Below are 17,538 nucleotides of genomic sequence, written 5' to 3' on the forward strand. Positions count from 1 at the left end.
CACCCTATAGCGAACATCAGATTATTCCGTTTGCAGTCACTGATGATTAATTTAATTTTAATTAATTTTTAATTCAACTAACTTTAGCATTCAAGTCATTCACAGTTTATACAGTAGGCAGTCGTTAGCATATTTTGCCACAAAAATTCTGTAATACTCTTCCAAGAGCGGTAAAAAGAAGCTGAAACTTTTCTCGCTCAGTAAAGGATGTTACAGAAGCAATTTTTATTATTAAACTGTACTCTATGTGAAAAGCTATACTATATTTGGTTTGGCATGCTTGAATATAGCAAAATGTTTTATTATCCCCATCACTAGATTTCTCTACTTCTCAAACATTTAAACTATGTAAAGAACATGTCCTGCTGTTTTCTTGTTTGTTACATATCATGCAATAGTGATTCCATTGTATTGCGGTCTTATTAACTTGCTTTGTGTGTGTCTAAGAATAAATCTAAAATTGCTTATTACTGGCACCTGAGTTCGTTAATTTGTGCACTCATTGCATCGGCTCGTACTAGCAGATTGCTACATGCCCAGATGAATTTTTCACCTATGTTTTATATGCATTTTCCGAAGTGAGCAAACAAAATTGAAGGAAAATCACTTGCAATGCAGTGCATAGAAGGTCGTTGTCGTGTGCATGCATTAGTTTACATCACCTTGCGTCATGCCGCATCTCCGATGACTTTCCACATTTGTCAAAAACAAAGCACTGCTCTACTTGTCTTGAGTGAAAGTCTGTTTCAACCTCAACCTAAAGCAACATTGTTGCAAGATGTACAACAAGCAGGTAGATAGAAAATCATACATGCTCCATATGCCACACTAGAAAGTTGAAATAAAGCTTTTTGCAATAGCAAGCTTGTCTATGACATGTAATTTGCCTAAATTTTTTCGCACCGGTTGTTAGTGTTGTCACATCATATCCGGCAGCCATGCAGAAGGCCGAGATAAATCTTGACCATGAGATTTTTAAAAAGTTTTCCTTTTCATTACTCTGGTTTACATTGTTAAAAACAACCTGGGAAGGATTCCTTCATTGTTTTCTTTAGTCATCAGCAGTCTGATTGCACCCTCTGCAGAACAGAGGTCTCTCCCTTATCTCACCAATTAACCCTGTCCTGTGCCAGCTGCGGCCACCTTATCCCTACATACTTCTCAATTTCATCCACCCAGCTAACTCTCTGCTACCCCTGCTATGCTTGCCTTCTCTCGGAATCCAGCTTTGTTAGCCTTGCCTTCGGATTGCGTGCCATGCCCAAGCTGTTTAGCCATGGTTGAGGCTAATATTCACCAGCCAGTAGTACAGTAGAATCTCAGTGATACGAATCTCACAGGGTCGTGAAAAAATTCATCTCATCTGAAATTTTGTATTATCGAAAGGAACAAAATTCATATGCACAAGCATGAAAATTGCATTCAAGCAGGTCTGTTTACGGCTGAAAGGATTTATTCACTGCTCTGCAGCCATAGATCACTAATCGCAGTGCGTACCACGTGATTAGCAATCCCGACTTTGGCGATGTGTGGGCAGCGCTTAATGCTCGAGGGTGCAGTCGCAGCTCGTGCATTTGTTTCATCCATAGAGGCAAGGGAGAGAGTTCGGAAGGTTCGAAATTCTGCACATCGTACACAATGCACTTTGGCCGGGGAATTTCGCGAATTCGTATCATCGCGAAATTCATATCAATGAGATTCTACTGTATATCACAGTGACATTCTACGGTCCTTGCTTCTACTGCATAGATATTCTCTTATGAATGGACTTCGCAAAACTGAACCATGGGCAGCCGTCATACTGCGGTGTTATATTCGTACTGAATGCAGCTGTTAACCCCTACACTTTTCTTGCTACAAATCTCACATGATAGGTTGCTGAACCCCATCACTGTGAGAGAGCACATGGTTGCTGGTCTCAGCAAGTTACCTTCTTTTAGCCGCAGTTTCAGGTTACTTTATGGAGCTTGTTTTGAGGTCTGTGTACCCTACTGTGCTTAAAATGAATAAAAGAAGCCTCAGAATCTAAAATTTTTTGCAGGAACACTATGTGCTGTCCTAATTTAGCGAGGTGAACGAACCCCTGATTGTCGAGAATAATCCTGCGCCCTTCACTGCAATGTGTCTATAGTGTCGGGGCAACTTTGGGACATTAGCACTTTTGCTACAGTGCCGTAGACAATCGGTCATATATGACTGTTGTTTTGAACAAGCCGCCAAAAATTCTGTTCGGCACTTGCAGACAAGCTGCACTGTCTAGTTTGTCTTTATAGAACTAGTCTCTTGGTTCTTTATTTTTCAACTTGAGGGAGCACTGTGAAAAATAAACCTTTGACCACGTGCAGCAGTGTTGGTCGGTGATCATGGCAACCGCTTCAGTCCACGCTCCTCAAAAGCGAAAGCTCACACCAAGCACTTCGGCTGGTTCTCGTGCAGGTTTTTACGATGAAAGCAGCAGTGATGAGTCGGACAACGATATGCAAACATCGGATGTCAGTTCAGGCAGCAATGCTTCGTCTCAAAGGCCTGGGAAGTCAGCCCATACTCGCACGTAAGTTTTGTTTTCTGTTCATGCTGTGAGGTTTTAATTGATGACGCTAGTTTATTTTTGTGTGCTTCAGGGTCTGCACAACGTACGGCCAAGACAGTTTGCCAATGTCTGCAAATCACATCACATTCCGGCCTAGACGAAACCCAGGTGCCCATATCGATGCACCGCATCAGAGCAGCTCTCAGGGGTCCGCTAGACCTCTGGACTACTTTTTAATGTTTTTGACGATGGAAATGATCAAGACCCTGTGTGAGAACACTAACAAGTACGCACAGATGAAGATTTGGGACAGACAGATGTACGCTCGATGTGACGGCTCATGGGAAGAAGTCACTCCGTTAGAGATGCTGAAGTTTATTGCAATCATTATTTACATGGGTATTGTTGAAGTGCCACAACTACATCTTTATTGGGATACAGGAAGCATCTACTCTGGCCTTCTCCCACGAAGTGCCATGTCTCAAAACCGGTTTTTCGCTTTGCTCACCTTCTTGCACATAGCAGACCCCGACGATTCAACAGCCACAGCATCCATGGGCAAGACCTGGAAGGTGTCCTGGCTTTTGAAGCACGTCAACCAAACATCAGTAAATTTTTTCCAACCAAAGTGCAAGCTTTCCATCGATGAGCGAATGGTCAGATGTAAAGGGAGGTCAGGAATTCGGCAGTACAAACTCTGGGTATTAGCTGACTCAGAAACAGGGTACACCCTTCAGTTTTCTGTGTACACTGGCAGATGTGAGCTGCCGGGACCACATGGTCTAGCTTTTGATGTAGTGAGTAAGCTATGCTCGGAGTACCTTGACCAGGGGTACAGAATTTACACGGACAGTTTCTATACGTGCACAAATCTTTTTGAGCACCTCCTCGAGCGGAAAACTCTTGCCTGTGGGACCACTCGCAAAGATCGCCACTGCTTTCCGTCAGAGTTGAAGGATGTCGCATGGGAGAGACGAGCAGAGCGTGGAGACATCCGGTGGCTTCGGGATGGCAACGTCTTGTATATGCAGTGGAAAGACCAGCGTGCTGTGAACCTAATGAGCACAATTCACACAGCCAACCAACACGTTCCAGCCAAACGAAGGCAGAAAACAGGAGGCACATGGACTGTGACTACAATCAAAAAGCCGCTCCTTGTGCACGAATATGATGCTGGCATGTTGGGCGTGAATACATCCAGTCAAATTGGTGCATACAACGTTCTGACAAAATGCGTCCGTCGGTGGAAGACACTCTTTTTTCATTGTGTGGACATTGCATGCACGAACAGTTTTATTCTCTACCAAGCTCATCGAAGTGAGCTCCCCAAAGCCCAAAAGCTTGATCAAAATGCCAAGTTTGACCAGCTTGGTTTCAGGGAACAGCTTATTGAGCAGATTTTCGAATATGCTGAAGTAAACGAATTACACGTCGCCTGTCCTCCCATGCAGCCAGTTCGCCACTAGCCAAAAAAAAATGGAAAAAAGAAGAAATTGTAAACTCTGTTACTAGAGTACAAAAGCGGAAACCAGAACGAATGTTATGTGCAGCACATGTCAAGTGTACCTCTGCTTCACATCCTCACGTGACTGCTTTTCACAGTGGCATAGCAGTCACAACCCCTGACTTCAGCAGCCATGGAAACTGCACTGATTTTTGTATTCATTGCTGTGAACGTGTGCACTAGTTTGTATATTTAAGTTTTTCTCTGATCAAGTTCTGGCTTTGTGCAGCTGCTGATTTTTGTTTTGTTCGTATTCATTTTTTTTACTAGCTGAGAAAACCTCCCTCTTAGGAGGTTTTGCAAGCCATAGTATCACTGGACAGATAACCCACCACAGCACCAGGCATACTTTTTATTATGGGCTAACAGAGCAGCTCTCAAGTATACAAGAGATGCACTTGCACCATCATCTAAGCAAGATACAGCACAGTAGCATCCTAGGTAATTCTTCAAAACAACAATGGTCGGATATCTGCGGTAGACGAAACACTGCTGACAATGAAGCTGCATCCACACATGTGCTACAGCGATCAGAGACTACTTGGCAACTCTGCCAAGAAAAGAACACAATTTTAGCATGCAGAGATAAAAGAACAAGATGTTATCAACTCCAACAAACTGTGCAACGATACTCTAAGCTCAGCGGTAACAAAAAACTGGGCTGCTGGCATTGCAGGCTCTCACACTGGGTACTTACCCGACACCGCTGTCACCCACTGACAATGATTCTGAATAAGCGGCCGGATGGCAGTTTTTCAAGTGCACTCTGCTGCCATCAGTGTCAATTACCATCAGGCTATGTATGCCCTTCCGATGATCCCGTCAAGCCACCATAGATGTTGGCTCAAATTTCAGTATGCCTGCATATTTCCAGAATACTGAAGGAATCCATGCTACCAGTTAGCGAACTGAAGCAACTTGCTCTGGCGTACACCTGGTCAGAATATCAGAACTACATTCACGTTTGCAGTAATGATACTATGTCACCAATGGCATCGACAGCAGCTGTGTTGATACCTGCTCGGCAGATGACTCAGTTTTGTTGTAGGGCATATTTCAACATCAATTGCTGCTGAGCTTGTGTCTCTTCGGGAAGGGATTCGGTTATCTGTGAGGTACCACCTCAAGGAAGCTGTACATTCACGGACTGAAAACCTGCGCTTCAAATTTTGGGACGTTTTCTACGCCACACTGCCTACCATTCACTCGCACTAGAGATCACTGAGCTACTTTCATCTGCCCAAGAAAAAGGTCACCGACTAGCATTTGAATGGGTCCTGGACACTGCCGGCTCGATGGAAATTAGAGGGCCGATGCTGAAGGAAAGAGCCCTCTCAACAATGGTGTCCGTTCAGTTCTGCCTTTCTCAAGATTGGACACCACTTCTCTTCGTTTGGACTTTATGAAGAGTGCGACGGAGAGATACTCGGCTTACACAGACTCTCAGCACACCAGCTTTAAAAGAGTAGATCTGGCAATACAATTCTTGGTTCCGCGTGAAATTCCGCGGCATCATGCATGCTGGATGCTTAGACTACATTTAGATGTCACTTTCACACGGAAGTGCTTACATTTAATTCGGCTGGCAGGCACCCCGAACTGTTCCACTTGTGGCATAACCGAGACTGTGAAGCTGGTGTGCCCAGTATATGTGCATGCAAGACTAAAGCTGGCCGCTTCCTTGAAGCATTTAGACAGCAGGCCACTCTCCGAAGATTTACTGCTATAGGCGCTTGGCCACAGTGTTGCAAAGCAGTCCATGCAATGCGGGTGTTTTCATGTTTTTTGAGTGACATGGGCCTCGAGTCGTGGTTTCGATGCCATCAAATGTGTGTGAACATATTCTCATCGCTCTTCTCACCACGTCGCCACCCATCATGACCCTCCTTTTCCCCTTCCCCAGTGCAGAACAGCAGGCCAGATATGCATTTTTCCGGCTGACCTCTTTGCTATTCCTATCATTAAACTTATTTCTTTTGGTCACTATCAACGACAATGACGCCAGATGTTCTGCGGCAGGAGCTCTTTAACGCTGTTGCATTAAAATTTGGCCATATTCTCAGCTACTTTTGCATCTGTACTTTTGTGGCAACAGTGCTATGATGTCTACACCTCACGGCAGTGCTCCTGCGCCTTCTTTGGGGCAGAGCTCCCTTGCGTAACAGCGAAGACCACCCATGTCATTCAGAGTGTACACTTTGTGCATGGATGCCTAGGTTGCAGGGCATGTTTGCACATGATGTGGAAGAACAAAGAACTACGCAGTGCTAAAGAAGCCAGCTCAGTATTACACAGACATTGGTAGCCGATGGTTTGGTCAAAGCTAGTGTGAGCACCTCATGCACTTCCCCGGTGGTAGTACCATCGACTCGACTCGCAAGGACATTCTCATCACAACACAGTAAGAAATGCGAACATAATAATTACTGTGTGTCCATGTGCGGCATGACAAGAATGATAAACAATTCAAGTTTTGCTTTTGCCAGAAGGCTTTCATGTATAGGACGCGTTGGGTACATCATGAAAAAAACTCACCTGACGAGATCCTTTGTTCCATGAAGCTGTGGTGTTTTCTCCCACCATTCAGCTGTGGCAGGACACATTCGCAGCTGTATTATCCATACGAACCTTGTGGTGGAGCATAAGACTGCTTCAAACCCTTATTCATATTTTATAATCTGTGATGGTTACAATTACATATTGTAACATTTGTTTTAACTTTTTTAGCAACTTTACATCCTCTTTCTACGTACCTGTTGTCTCCAGAATGTTACTAGTGTACTGGTCAAGTGTTTTTGAAGCAAAGTGAGCTTCAACTGTAAAGTGCTGTTTATTCTTCAGCTAACTTTTGCATGGGGACCTTCTATTAGCACTTTGCCATGTCTGGATTCAAGAACTCTTTACCAGCAGTTGCTGCAAAGTCGACGTCCACTCTTTGTATTGACTCTAATTCAAAGATGAGCACATTACTCAAGTACCTGAATTGCGTACATTGTCTTTTAAAAAACGCTGCTTTTTTCACAAGGAATGTGTTCTTTAAGGGTCGCTGCTTTTCTAGGAATCCTTTGCAGGGCACCTTATCAATTTTCTTCTCAACCATGGGCAGCTATTGTGAACGATATGAGGCTGTAAATTTGGTTTTTCTTTTTATGGTCGTATGCCTGGTGTGATCCAAGAGGATATTTTCAAGCAAGCGTCTTGATTGGCACCCAGGTGCATATGTTGAAAATAAAGGAGTGTAATTTGCTATATTGTGCCTAATCACCAAAGATGATGTGTGATAACTGATAAGTTCTCAGGGTAAATAATTGGAAATTACCATTGTTTTTTACATGTGAACACTGGCACGAAGGAATTGCACTGCCCGTGAACAAACATGCTTTCTGTGCATTTGTTTTGTGTTGGTTTAGAATGTTATTATTATGTCGTATCCAATGCTTGTTTTTTTAAGTTGGAAAGAAGACCATGGAACCTGCCTCAGAAAACAAGGCAGGCAACCAGTGTTGGTTTTTCATGTTGTTTTTGTTTGTGTCTATGGCACATTCAATTTTGGTTCAATAAACCTCTTTTTAATGTGGCATCAGCAGCATCCTTCTCTTACTGAAATTCATTTGAACAGTTAGTCTTGGAAATCTGACTTCTTTCACATTTTTTTTCTGTGTTGGTTTGGTGCAAATGAGAAATGTAGTCTTTGACCTGGAATGGTGCATTTTTTTTAATTTTTGGCATCGTGAAAGAAGTGCCATGCAAAGCTTTGGGCAAATATTTTTAGTTGTCTGTCTCACGCTTTCCACCACATATAGAAGTGTACATCACTGGTTGTTAAAGCAAATTCACGCTTGCAAGTTCTGGATAGAGCATGACCAATCTTGGTCGATTTGTTGCAGTATTGGAGCACTATAGGAAAGCGTGGAGGCAGCATACTGAGTCAGTGAAAACTATTCGCTTGATGTCAGCGACTCATAAATGTTGGAGTGCCTTTACTGTGTTTCCTGCTTGTTCCCTGGTGTGTGAAGTGCATTGACACATTTTAATGCAGGAATGCATTTAACGGCTACATTTTCAACTCCAAATGTCTGTCACGGTTCCGTCCACCAAGGGTACAGAACATCCATAGGAGGCTCAGAGGATTTTCAAAAATTCTCGTGTGTTGCTGTATTGTCTCAAATATCATCAAGTGAAGCAGCACTAACTGCTAACGTTTACTTTTTTACTTACTTATTACAATAACGGCATTGCAAAGGCACAAGGTTGTTAGGCTGCGAGTTTTTCTAGCACATGCGCCCCGGCACCAACAATTGCCTCCGCCACGCGGTACACAGCCGTTCGAACAATAATCACAGTGGTGGTGCCAGATAGCACCACTTGTCTGCCGAGAGGTTTGTGAAAAAAAACAGACCCCTATGGCTAGCATTTATGGTTAGGACAGCCTACAACAATGTTATTCAAGATGATTTGTGGGACATACTGGGCACACATTGGAAGTGGAAGATGGAGTAATTAATTTTTAAAAGATATATATAAAGGTAACAGAGTGCTTGTAAAATGGGGAAAAATGTATCGGGGCCTATAGAAACACAGCGGGGGCCTAGGCAAGGATGTCCGTTGTCTCCTTTGTTGTTCATGTTGTACCTGCAAGGGCTTGAGACCAATCTAGAGAGGAATGGACTGGGCTTTAACCTTTGATTTTTTTTAATCAAGACGAATGAATTAAACAGTCGTTACCGGGACTAATGTACACAAATGATATGGTGCTAATGGCTGACAATAAGGAACATTAGCAGAAGTTGATAGACATCTGCAGTACAGAGGGAGATAGATTAGATTTCAAGTTTAGTAAGCAAAAATCTCCAGTCATGATGTTTAATGATTATGGTGGCGAGCATAGAATACAGGAATTTACACTAGAAGTAATGGACAAGTACAAGTACTTTGTGGTGTGGATAGATAAGTGTAGAGTATTTGACACAGCATGAGCAATATGTAATAAATAAAGCTAGTAGGAATGCAGCTGTCATGAAAAATGGCAGTGTAGAATTACAATAGGTACAAGGTGATGAAGAGACACCGAACACCGCAGCGACTTCGGACAAACTTTGCGGATCGATTTGTGCTAGTGCCAGTTGCATATGAAAGATGTATATACAATGTAACGGGTAGAAATATATTTACAAAAGGGGATTACAGATAGAGACAGCCAAGGAGCCAATATAACAAGGTTGTTGCTGTTGTTTGCCTCACAAAATGGTATATACTCACAAGGTGCTTGGCCATAACCAGGCGGTGAATGGAGATGAGCGGTCTGGGCTTCAATCTTTCGTTTTTTTAAGCAAGACGAATGGATTAAACAAGAGCCCGAATACACTTCATCCTCCTCGTCAACCACACACAAAGCCTACGGCCTTGATAATATAATAGGGAACCACTCTACCGTAGACAAGGAACATTGCAGTAGGCACCTTTTCCCTCAATCAGATGCAAAAGCAGCTGTATCCTGTGCACCTTCCAAGCGAGAACAGCTTTGCTGCCAATGGATTGGCCGCAAGCCTTCGGTAATCAAAACATGTTTTGAAACATTCAAGAAGAGCCACCACCGTGTGAATTTCGGGTTGGTCTATTCCCACTCTGATAAAATAATGATAATAAAACAAGGAGGAGGAGCCATTGCTCTCGCTGAATGGAGAGGCGGCTGATTCCTGCAGAAATATCAGTTTCATTGAAACAATAACATAAGCATTTTGTTGGCATTTTCTGCTGGTATAATATGGTCAATTTCCTGCTAACGGTTATAGAATACTGATATATGTTGGGATCGTATAATTAACACATGAAAAACGTGAGCAAAACTTACTTCCTTGTAAACTTTTCAGGGAGTTTCCATTTGGGCATCACTGGAGGATATATAACGTGCATCATGAAAAAATTTTCATACCTGACTACTTTTACGCAATATAGGTGCGCCATGTACCAATCGAGTATTACAGGACATGTGCTACTTGCACCACCTACCGTCTAGTGGCGGCGACAGGTTGCATAACTGAATGGGAAGGGGTGCAAAACAAACAAAACATGAAGAAAAGCACACAGTGAAAATGTTTGGGGATATGTATAAAAATTGTGCTACTTAAACATGGCCTGAGCCTAGTGACGAGAGAATCCTGTGTTAAGTGGAAGCCCACAGGGCCGATGGGACCCCCCCCCCCCTCCTGCACCTGTTACCAGGAGCGGTCATGCCCGGAGGGGGGGGGGAATCGAGGAATGTACGTCGAGGCGTGACGCCCGCGCTTAGGGTGAGCTGCGGCACTAATCCTTTCTGTCCCGACGCGTGGGAATTGGTGGATCGAATGCGCATTCCAGTGGGCTCGGACCGGCGAGCCCTGGGCTCCGCCCACTTGCACATACGGTGCCACTGCACTGCGGTTGGTTAAAATTGGGCGAGAGCTAGATTACTCAAGCTCCACCCAATTATCGAAGGGGTTAAAACCCGTGGGAAACAACGTCTTGGCACGAGCGCGCCCAGTCTCAAGCTCGGCCGTTTTTAACAGCATTTTTTTAAACTGCCTTTTCTTTAAACTGCCTTGTCATCACTGCCTTGTATTTCGGTCCCATCTCTAATAAATAAGTTTTGTTTTGAGAAGTTGGGATTGCTGCCCCAACCGGCAACGTGTCGCCAGACGAGCGGGCGAAGACCCGGAGTGCTCTTCGTACCGCTAACCGCCGTTCCCATCAGTAGGAGGGCAGGAAAGATTAACTGCATGGTTATGCATGGTTTGAATTGGGGGAACGTTCAAGCTTAGCCTTTAGAGTAGCCGTGATAGCCCCTGTAACACCACCTTTTCAATTGCCATTTTTTATATTTTTCCTTAAGTTTCAGGGAAATGAAGGCATAGTAGACTTTGTGTGCACACCATACAATTGTGGACACCTACACTTAATCAGGCCAAGGTCACTTTTTCATATTTTTTCTTTAAGTTAGGTTCTGGGGAAAAGAAGGTGCAGAATACTTTTGAGTGAACACCATGGAATGGTGGAGACCTACAGTTATTTAGGTCAATGTCCCACCTCCTTTTTGAAGGACAGGTGGCCGGACAGATAGACCATGGCTGATGCATGGCATTAGTGAAGCTTTCGCTTCATTATACAGTTATAGTCAAAGAATGAGCCTAAGTTTCAGTTCGGTTATTATTACAGGATGTCATCAGTTTATATTTATTAACAATGCGCCACTCGTTTGTGTGAACACTCCTGCATACCCTTACAGTGAGCACGGCTATTTAGGTCTCAAAGGATGATGCCCTCGACTTACGTGACAAGCTCAGCCGGAATCCAGCTACCTGTAATGACAGAAGGGGGCGGCCGTTTGGTGCCTTGCTTTCGCCGGTTCAAGCCAGAGAAAGGTTCAGAGTCAGAGCTAACAAACTTTATACAGCAAGAGACGATACAAATGAATTCACACTAATACACAAGATTCTCAAAAGCAATACAAAGCATTCAACTAAAGAGGCAACTACAAACAGGTTTAACAACATTTTAACAATGGACGAGTGATTCAGAACAACTAAACACGAAATTATTCTCCGGGTACTGTCACAGACCGACATCTGGAGAGTCGTCCCGTAGACGTGCGCCGCTCTCTCGCAGCTCTGCGGGCTTGCCGAACAGTGGGCTGACCCCGGGAGCCGATCAGTAGCACTTGATGACTCGCTGCATGCAACATTAGCTAGCTTCCAGAAGCGACGTCGGCACGTGACCTCAATTTATAGGGCGCGACGCGTCTGTCTGTTACAAAGCGCCAAAGCAGGTGCGCACATACACGGCTTTTACAGCACAAGTGTCCTCTCTCCCTCCCGCCGAGGCACGCGTCGTCATTGGTCAAGTGCGGTGGAAACGTCTGGAACCTTCTACAGGCGTGGTGCAGTAGGTTGGGCGCCCGCCTCGGCTGCGGGAGGTGGCTGGTTCGAAACCCACCGCCGGACACCCACCGGTAAAAATAGGTACAAGCGGCCCCCCGACCTGGCGCCCGACTTTATTTAGGGTTGTTCGCTTGGGAGAAGCTCCGTAAACCCCGCTGCGCCCCTCGAGGGCCAGGCTCGTTTCGAACGACCTCGCAGCCTGCTAAGGCGCGTTTATAGTCCGGCGTAACGCCGGCGTGCGCGCTGCACGGCGACATCACGTCGGCCAAAGCGAGACGCTCTATACTCCAACTGCGCTTGACCGCTGACGCGTTCAGCGGCTTCGGCGCACTCTGACCACACTGGCGGAGACTTAATTGGAGCATGTCTCTATTTCGCGCCGAGTGCGCTAGTCGTCGCCGGCCCGGCATGACCGGTCCGGCTCCGTGGCGAGGCGCGCATTGTGACCTCATGTGTCTCCTCGGAGCACCGCCACTGCGAAATCGGAAGTTCGCGGCCAGTAAAGCTTTCGCTTTGAAAGAGATTTGGAAGGGCCGTGACTCCGCTCTCCTCCAACTCGTTTGTTTGCGGCTCCATTTCAATACCTTCGGCAGTTGGGCGGAGCTGTTGTCTTCGAGCACTCGGCTAATTTAATCCATTCACAGTGCACACATCTGAAGGTACATGCAAGTGCGCGAGTGATCCCGATCCAGTGGACCCCGTACCTCCGGAAACGTGCGGAACCCGTTGAAGCGCCGTGCATCGGTTTTACTTTCAAGCCGCCAACTTTAAACGCGAGCACCCTTGTGCACCCACTCGTGTTTTGCGGCAAAAAAAAAAAATAATAATAACTTTGCCCTTGCAACCGTGAGAAACCTCCCCGACGACGCCTGCTGCACCGTGCAACAGCGCCTTGCAGTCTCCATTGCAGTCTCTTCGGAGCAACCGAAGGGAGCAGACGTCGGTCGCTCGCTTCCTCGGCTTTTCGCCGCCCGTACCCGGCGCCTCGCGCTAGTGTCGACTTAGCCGCCGGCGCGGCAGGTTGCGCGCGGCGCTCGCCCAGTCGAGCACGTGCGCCCTCCGCAGCCGCGACGTGCTCTGTCGGCGCCTGCGGCCTTCTGCCATCCTGTGTGCCCAGTGATTGTGTGTGTGCCCTGTGCCTTGGTGCCCTGATTTTGGATTTCGCGTTCAGTTCAGCAGATCCAAGGCCCTTTCTCCGCCCCAGCCGCCCGGTGTGGTGCCAACCAGGAGCCTCGATCTACTGAAGCCTTGCCAGCGCGCCGCTGTAGCAAGTTTTTCGTTCTCGTTTTACTAACGCGGCTTCCTCGAGAGGTTACTGCCCCTCGCTAGCAAGACCTGTTTCTCTTTTCCTCGTTCTAATCATTCCCCTGCGTTCTCGTTGGGTTTTTTCTTTGTTCTCTTAGCACGTAATCCTCACGTTTTTTCCTCTAAATTTTTTCCCCTCTCTCCCCTCTAATATTAACATCTCCACACCCTCCCCTTGCTTATCTGCTGTTCTTTGTGTCTAGCTCTTCTGGTTAAGTTCACCTACTCCTTAGCCCTCATTTTCCTCCCACGTGTTTTCTTATTTCTTTGCTCCCCTCATACTTGTCTTTCCACATTCCTTCGAGCGCATTCCTTACCCCCTCTTCTTTGTTTATTTTTGCTTGCTGTTCGGGCAATTTGGTATTTTCCCCTGTTGTTTCTTGCACGTTTCTTAACCTTTTTTCTCTACCGTTTCATTGTTTGTCGTCTGCTGTTTTTTTGTGCATTTGTTAACCGTTTCTTTTTTTCCTCGTTCTCATTTTCTTCCTCGCTCTCATTGTCCCGTTTTATTTTCCCCGCGTTTTTTTGCTTTTTTTTCTCGTTTGCATTTGTTAACCGTTTTTCTTCCCTCTCTCATTGTCGCGTTTTGTTTCTTTGTGTTTTTCGTGCGCATTTGTTAACCTTCTCTCCGTTCCTCATTGCCGTGTTTTGTTTTCCCGCGTTTAGTCGTGTGCATTCGTTCACCTTTTAATTCCCCCCTTCCCTCCCTGCCTATCGTCGTGTCTGGTTTTCCCGCGTTTTTTCTTTCGCATTGGTTAACCGTTTTCTTCCCTCTTCCTTTTATTGTCGCGTTTTGTTTCTTCGTGTTTTCCGTGGCATTTGTAACCTTTTCTCTCCCTGCTTCTCATCCTCGTGTTTTATTCCTTCGTGCTCTCGTGCGCATTTGTTGACCTTTTTCTCTCCCTGTTTCCCATTGCTGAGATTTTTTTATCGTGTGCATTCGTTCACCTTTTGATTCCCCTTCTCTGTTCTTTTGTGTATTATTTTCCCGCGTTTTTTGTGTTTTTTTTTCGCATTTCTTAACCGTTTTTCTTCCCTCTTCCTTCTCTCATTATTGTGTTTTGTTTCCCTCGTGATTTTTACCCGTGTGCATTTGTCAAGAGTTTTTTCCTTGTCCTGTTCTCATTCTGTTAATTTCCCGCGATTTTTGTGTCCATTAGTTGTGGGGTGGATGGGGGAGATAAGTACGTTCTCCCCACCCAAACGCTGCTGACACGGTTCAAAGCCGCCCGGACCCCACCCCGTGATCGCGTACGCTACCGAGCGCTCGCCGACCACGGCGGGCCTTGCTCTGGGGGAACAAAGGAACGACACATTAACTGACACAAACAGGCATTTATTGCTACAGCAACAATAACGCCAGCTAGCAACAAGGTACGCAATGAATCAAGGTCGTCCGACTCACCAGCAAGGTTCCGAGCGAATGTTCGCCCGCGCTAGGGCAAGGGATATCAACTCCGAAGGCCGGACGGGACGAGTACGGGAGCCTGTCTCCCGTCCCTTCCTCGCCCCGCCGGCGAAGAGCGGAGCCCCGAGCGACGCGTCCGCTCAGGCCGATGATCCCAGCCGAAGCCCCCCTGCCCCCTCAGGGTCCCGCGCGCGGGCTTTGGCAGTCTGCGCGCAGCGATGCTGGCGCCCTCTCTTGCCATTTAATGTAACTCACAGGGAATGCGCTCAGCCTCGAGGTGAGACCGCCGCTGCACGGTGCCTCGCGGAAAAGCAAACTCAGGGGGCTGCAGGGCAGGTCCCCACATAGTTAACCCTTTCTTCCTCCTGTTTCTCATGGTCGTGTCTTGCTTTCCCGCGTTTTTTTTCGTCCGCATTTGTTGACCGGTTTTTCTCTCATTGCAGTCTCTTGTTTTCCCGCGTCCCTTTTTTGCACATTTCTTAACCGCCCGGCTTATTCCTCCTTTCTTTTGTGATTGTGTTTATTCCTTTTCTCGTTTTTCTAGCGCACTTCTCTCCCCCTTTTTTGTTCCCCGTGCCTCTTGTTTTCGAAATCGCAGGGGAGTCCCATCCCACCATGGCGGACGACTCTGCGAGCCATCACCCGGACACCAGGCACTCCTCCCGCAGCCGGAGGCGCCCGTCCTGCCACCAGCGGTCCGCCAGTCTGGCATGTGAGCCAGAATTCTACCTCCGCCACCTCCGCCTGTGGGTGGGACCCCTCCAGGAGGAGTACAACAAGAGCCAGCGTGCTATGGCACCGCCACTCTTCCTGGGCCCGCCCAAGACCCCTCATCCACCAACCGGCAATCAGGCTGACACTATCCTGGATGGCCCCGCTGGCTCCAGGCGCTCATCGCCCGAGCGCTCCCCCTCGCCGGTCGTCACGCGCCAATGGGCTCAATAGCTGAAGGCACGCACCGACCAACTCCCGGGTCCCAGGCGCCAGCCGAGGAGACCCTGCCGTCCCAAGCTTCAGGCCAAGGAGGCGGCTGCCGCCTCTGCAGGGAGCCCCGAGTACCTGGTTAGCCCTACAAACGTAGACGCTCAGCACACCAGTTCTCTTGCAGGCGACTTCCCCGCCCACGCGGAGCAGGATGCGGTCGCTACTGCCTCGGTGGGCCCACCTCCTGATTCCTGCGGAGAACGCTCCCAGGCCCTGGAGTCGCTGCTCGTGGCTGCCAACCAGCAGCCCCGTGCTGAGACAACACCACCTAGACTATTAAGGCCTCTCCACGATTTCTCCTCCGACGCGTGACGTCACCGCACTACGACGCGGGAGCAGCCACCGCCGACCGCTGCGGCAGCACCTCCTGGCGGCCGCTGCCGCCGTTCTCCTCCCGCGCTGTTTCAAATTGTTGAAGTGCGGAGTACTCCGAGGCGTATTTGCGTATAGCAAATTGAAGATAATGAATTTCACCGTTTTAAAAGACATGAAAGATATCTGGTTCAATGTAACAATCTTCGTTCGCATTTCTGGAAACTGTTCAATCTTTTAAAAGCTTCCTTTGTGCAGTTTTTCTAGTAAATTGTTGAAAGCAATCATTTGAAAGGAGACATCGCGATTGCTGTAAACATCACTACCGTCGTGTTTGAACATGTGCTGCACGTGTCGTGTGTTGCATGCTGTACCTCCGCCGTTCTTTCTTTCTGAGTCATTTGCTGAAGCTTCCTTGCGGGCTGTGAATACTCGAAGTGCAATACTGGGAAACGTATGTGAAAGTGCTGTGCGCGTGTGACAATTCCTGAGCCATTTGTTAAAATGCCAGGACACTGTTGTGTTCCCGGCTGCCGTGGGAATTACGATGGAGAAAAGACTGTGCGCGTCTTCACTTTCCCAGCTCATGCTGACAGAAGGAGGCAATGGTTGAAAGCCATTCCACGTGCTTATTTCGAACCCGGAAAGCGCTCAGTGGTAAGTCGAAAAAGCGTGATATTTATTCCGCGACGTAGCTGCGTGTACATAATGCGCTACAACATGGCCTAGTGGGCGAGCTGGAAATATTCTAAATTTGAAATATTTCACTGCGCTAATTGCTATTGCACCCATGGAATTAATCATCTTAACCTTATCTGCGCTGGGCTTTGCAGGTCTGCGAGCGGCACTTTAAAGAATCAGACATTCGGACTTATAAGTATGTGGACTCAAAAACGGGCAAAGTCGTCGAGGCAAAATTGAAGATCGCTCGTCTCAGCTCCGACGCCATTCCCAGTGTATTCCCGAACAGTCCCGCGTACCTTTCTGCGCCCGCGACTACGTCCCGAGAAGCACCGACTGAAAAGAGAATGCGTCTTGAAGCAGCTTCTTTACGAGATGCCATCGCCATGTCACTCCAGACACACGAGGAGCAAGAAGCAAAGAACAAGATTGACACTTTCCAAGTTCTACTGGAGTGCCTTCCTCAAATCAAGCTTTCTGATTTTTGAAATGTTATTTCTCGACCTGCCTGCGTTCTTTTTCTCAATCTTGCTGTTGATGACGTCCCTCGTGTTTTGTCGTCAGTCATGGTCTTAGAGAACCTCACGGTGAAAGTTCATTACCGAAATGTGCAGCTGACTACAATTGATGGCATAGATACCATCCCTCACACAGTACATGATATCCGTTGCTTGATAGGTCTGCTGGATGTTGTAGAGTCGTTTCACGGAAAATTGTCTAAGCATGAAGAAAAAAATGATGGTTTGCTTAAGTTGGCACTTTCTCTGCTTGAAGCTGCCTTAAATTGCGAACTGGCAGATGTTGAACAACCCAATGCGGTTAGTTTTTTGAAAGAGCAAGTTTCTCTTCTTGTCAAGCATAGCAGGTCATCCCGGTATTCTGCAGAGTTGCTGGTATTCTC

The 17,538-nt window shown here is 46.9% G+C and overlaps 1 protein-coding gene across 1 annotated transcript in view; it reads left to right on the forward strand.

Moving 5' to 3' along the window:
* Positions 1 to 7,612, forward strand: part of LOC144107983 (uncharacterized) — a 58,929-nt gene extending 51,317 nt beyond the window's left edge. Inside the window, exons 7-8 of the mRNA XM_077641240.1 lie at positions 2,437 to 2,551; positions 2,622 to 7,612. Coding sequence (XP_077497366.1) covers positions 2,437 to 2,551; positions 2,622 to 3,996 — 1,490 coding nt within the window. The 3' untranslated portion in view covers positions 3,997 to 7,612. The remainder of the gene's footprint in view (positions 1 to 2,436; positions 2,552 to 2,621) is intronic.
* Positions 7,613 to 17,538: the final 9,926 nt, after the last annotated feature.

Source organism: Amblyomma americanum, chromosome 10, assembly GCF_052857255.1.
Source record: "Amblyomma americanum isolate KBUSLIRL-KWMA chromosome 10, ASM5285725v1, whole genome shotgun sequence".
In the NCBI taxonomy this organism is placed as follows: domain Eukaryota; kingdom Metazoa; phylum Arthropoda; class Arachnida; order Ixodida; family Ixodidae; genus Amblyomma; species Amblyomma americanum.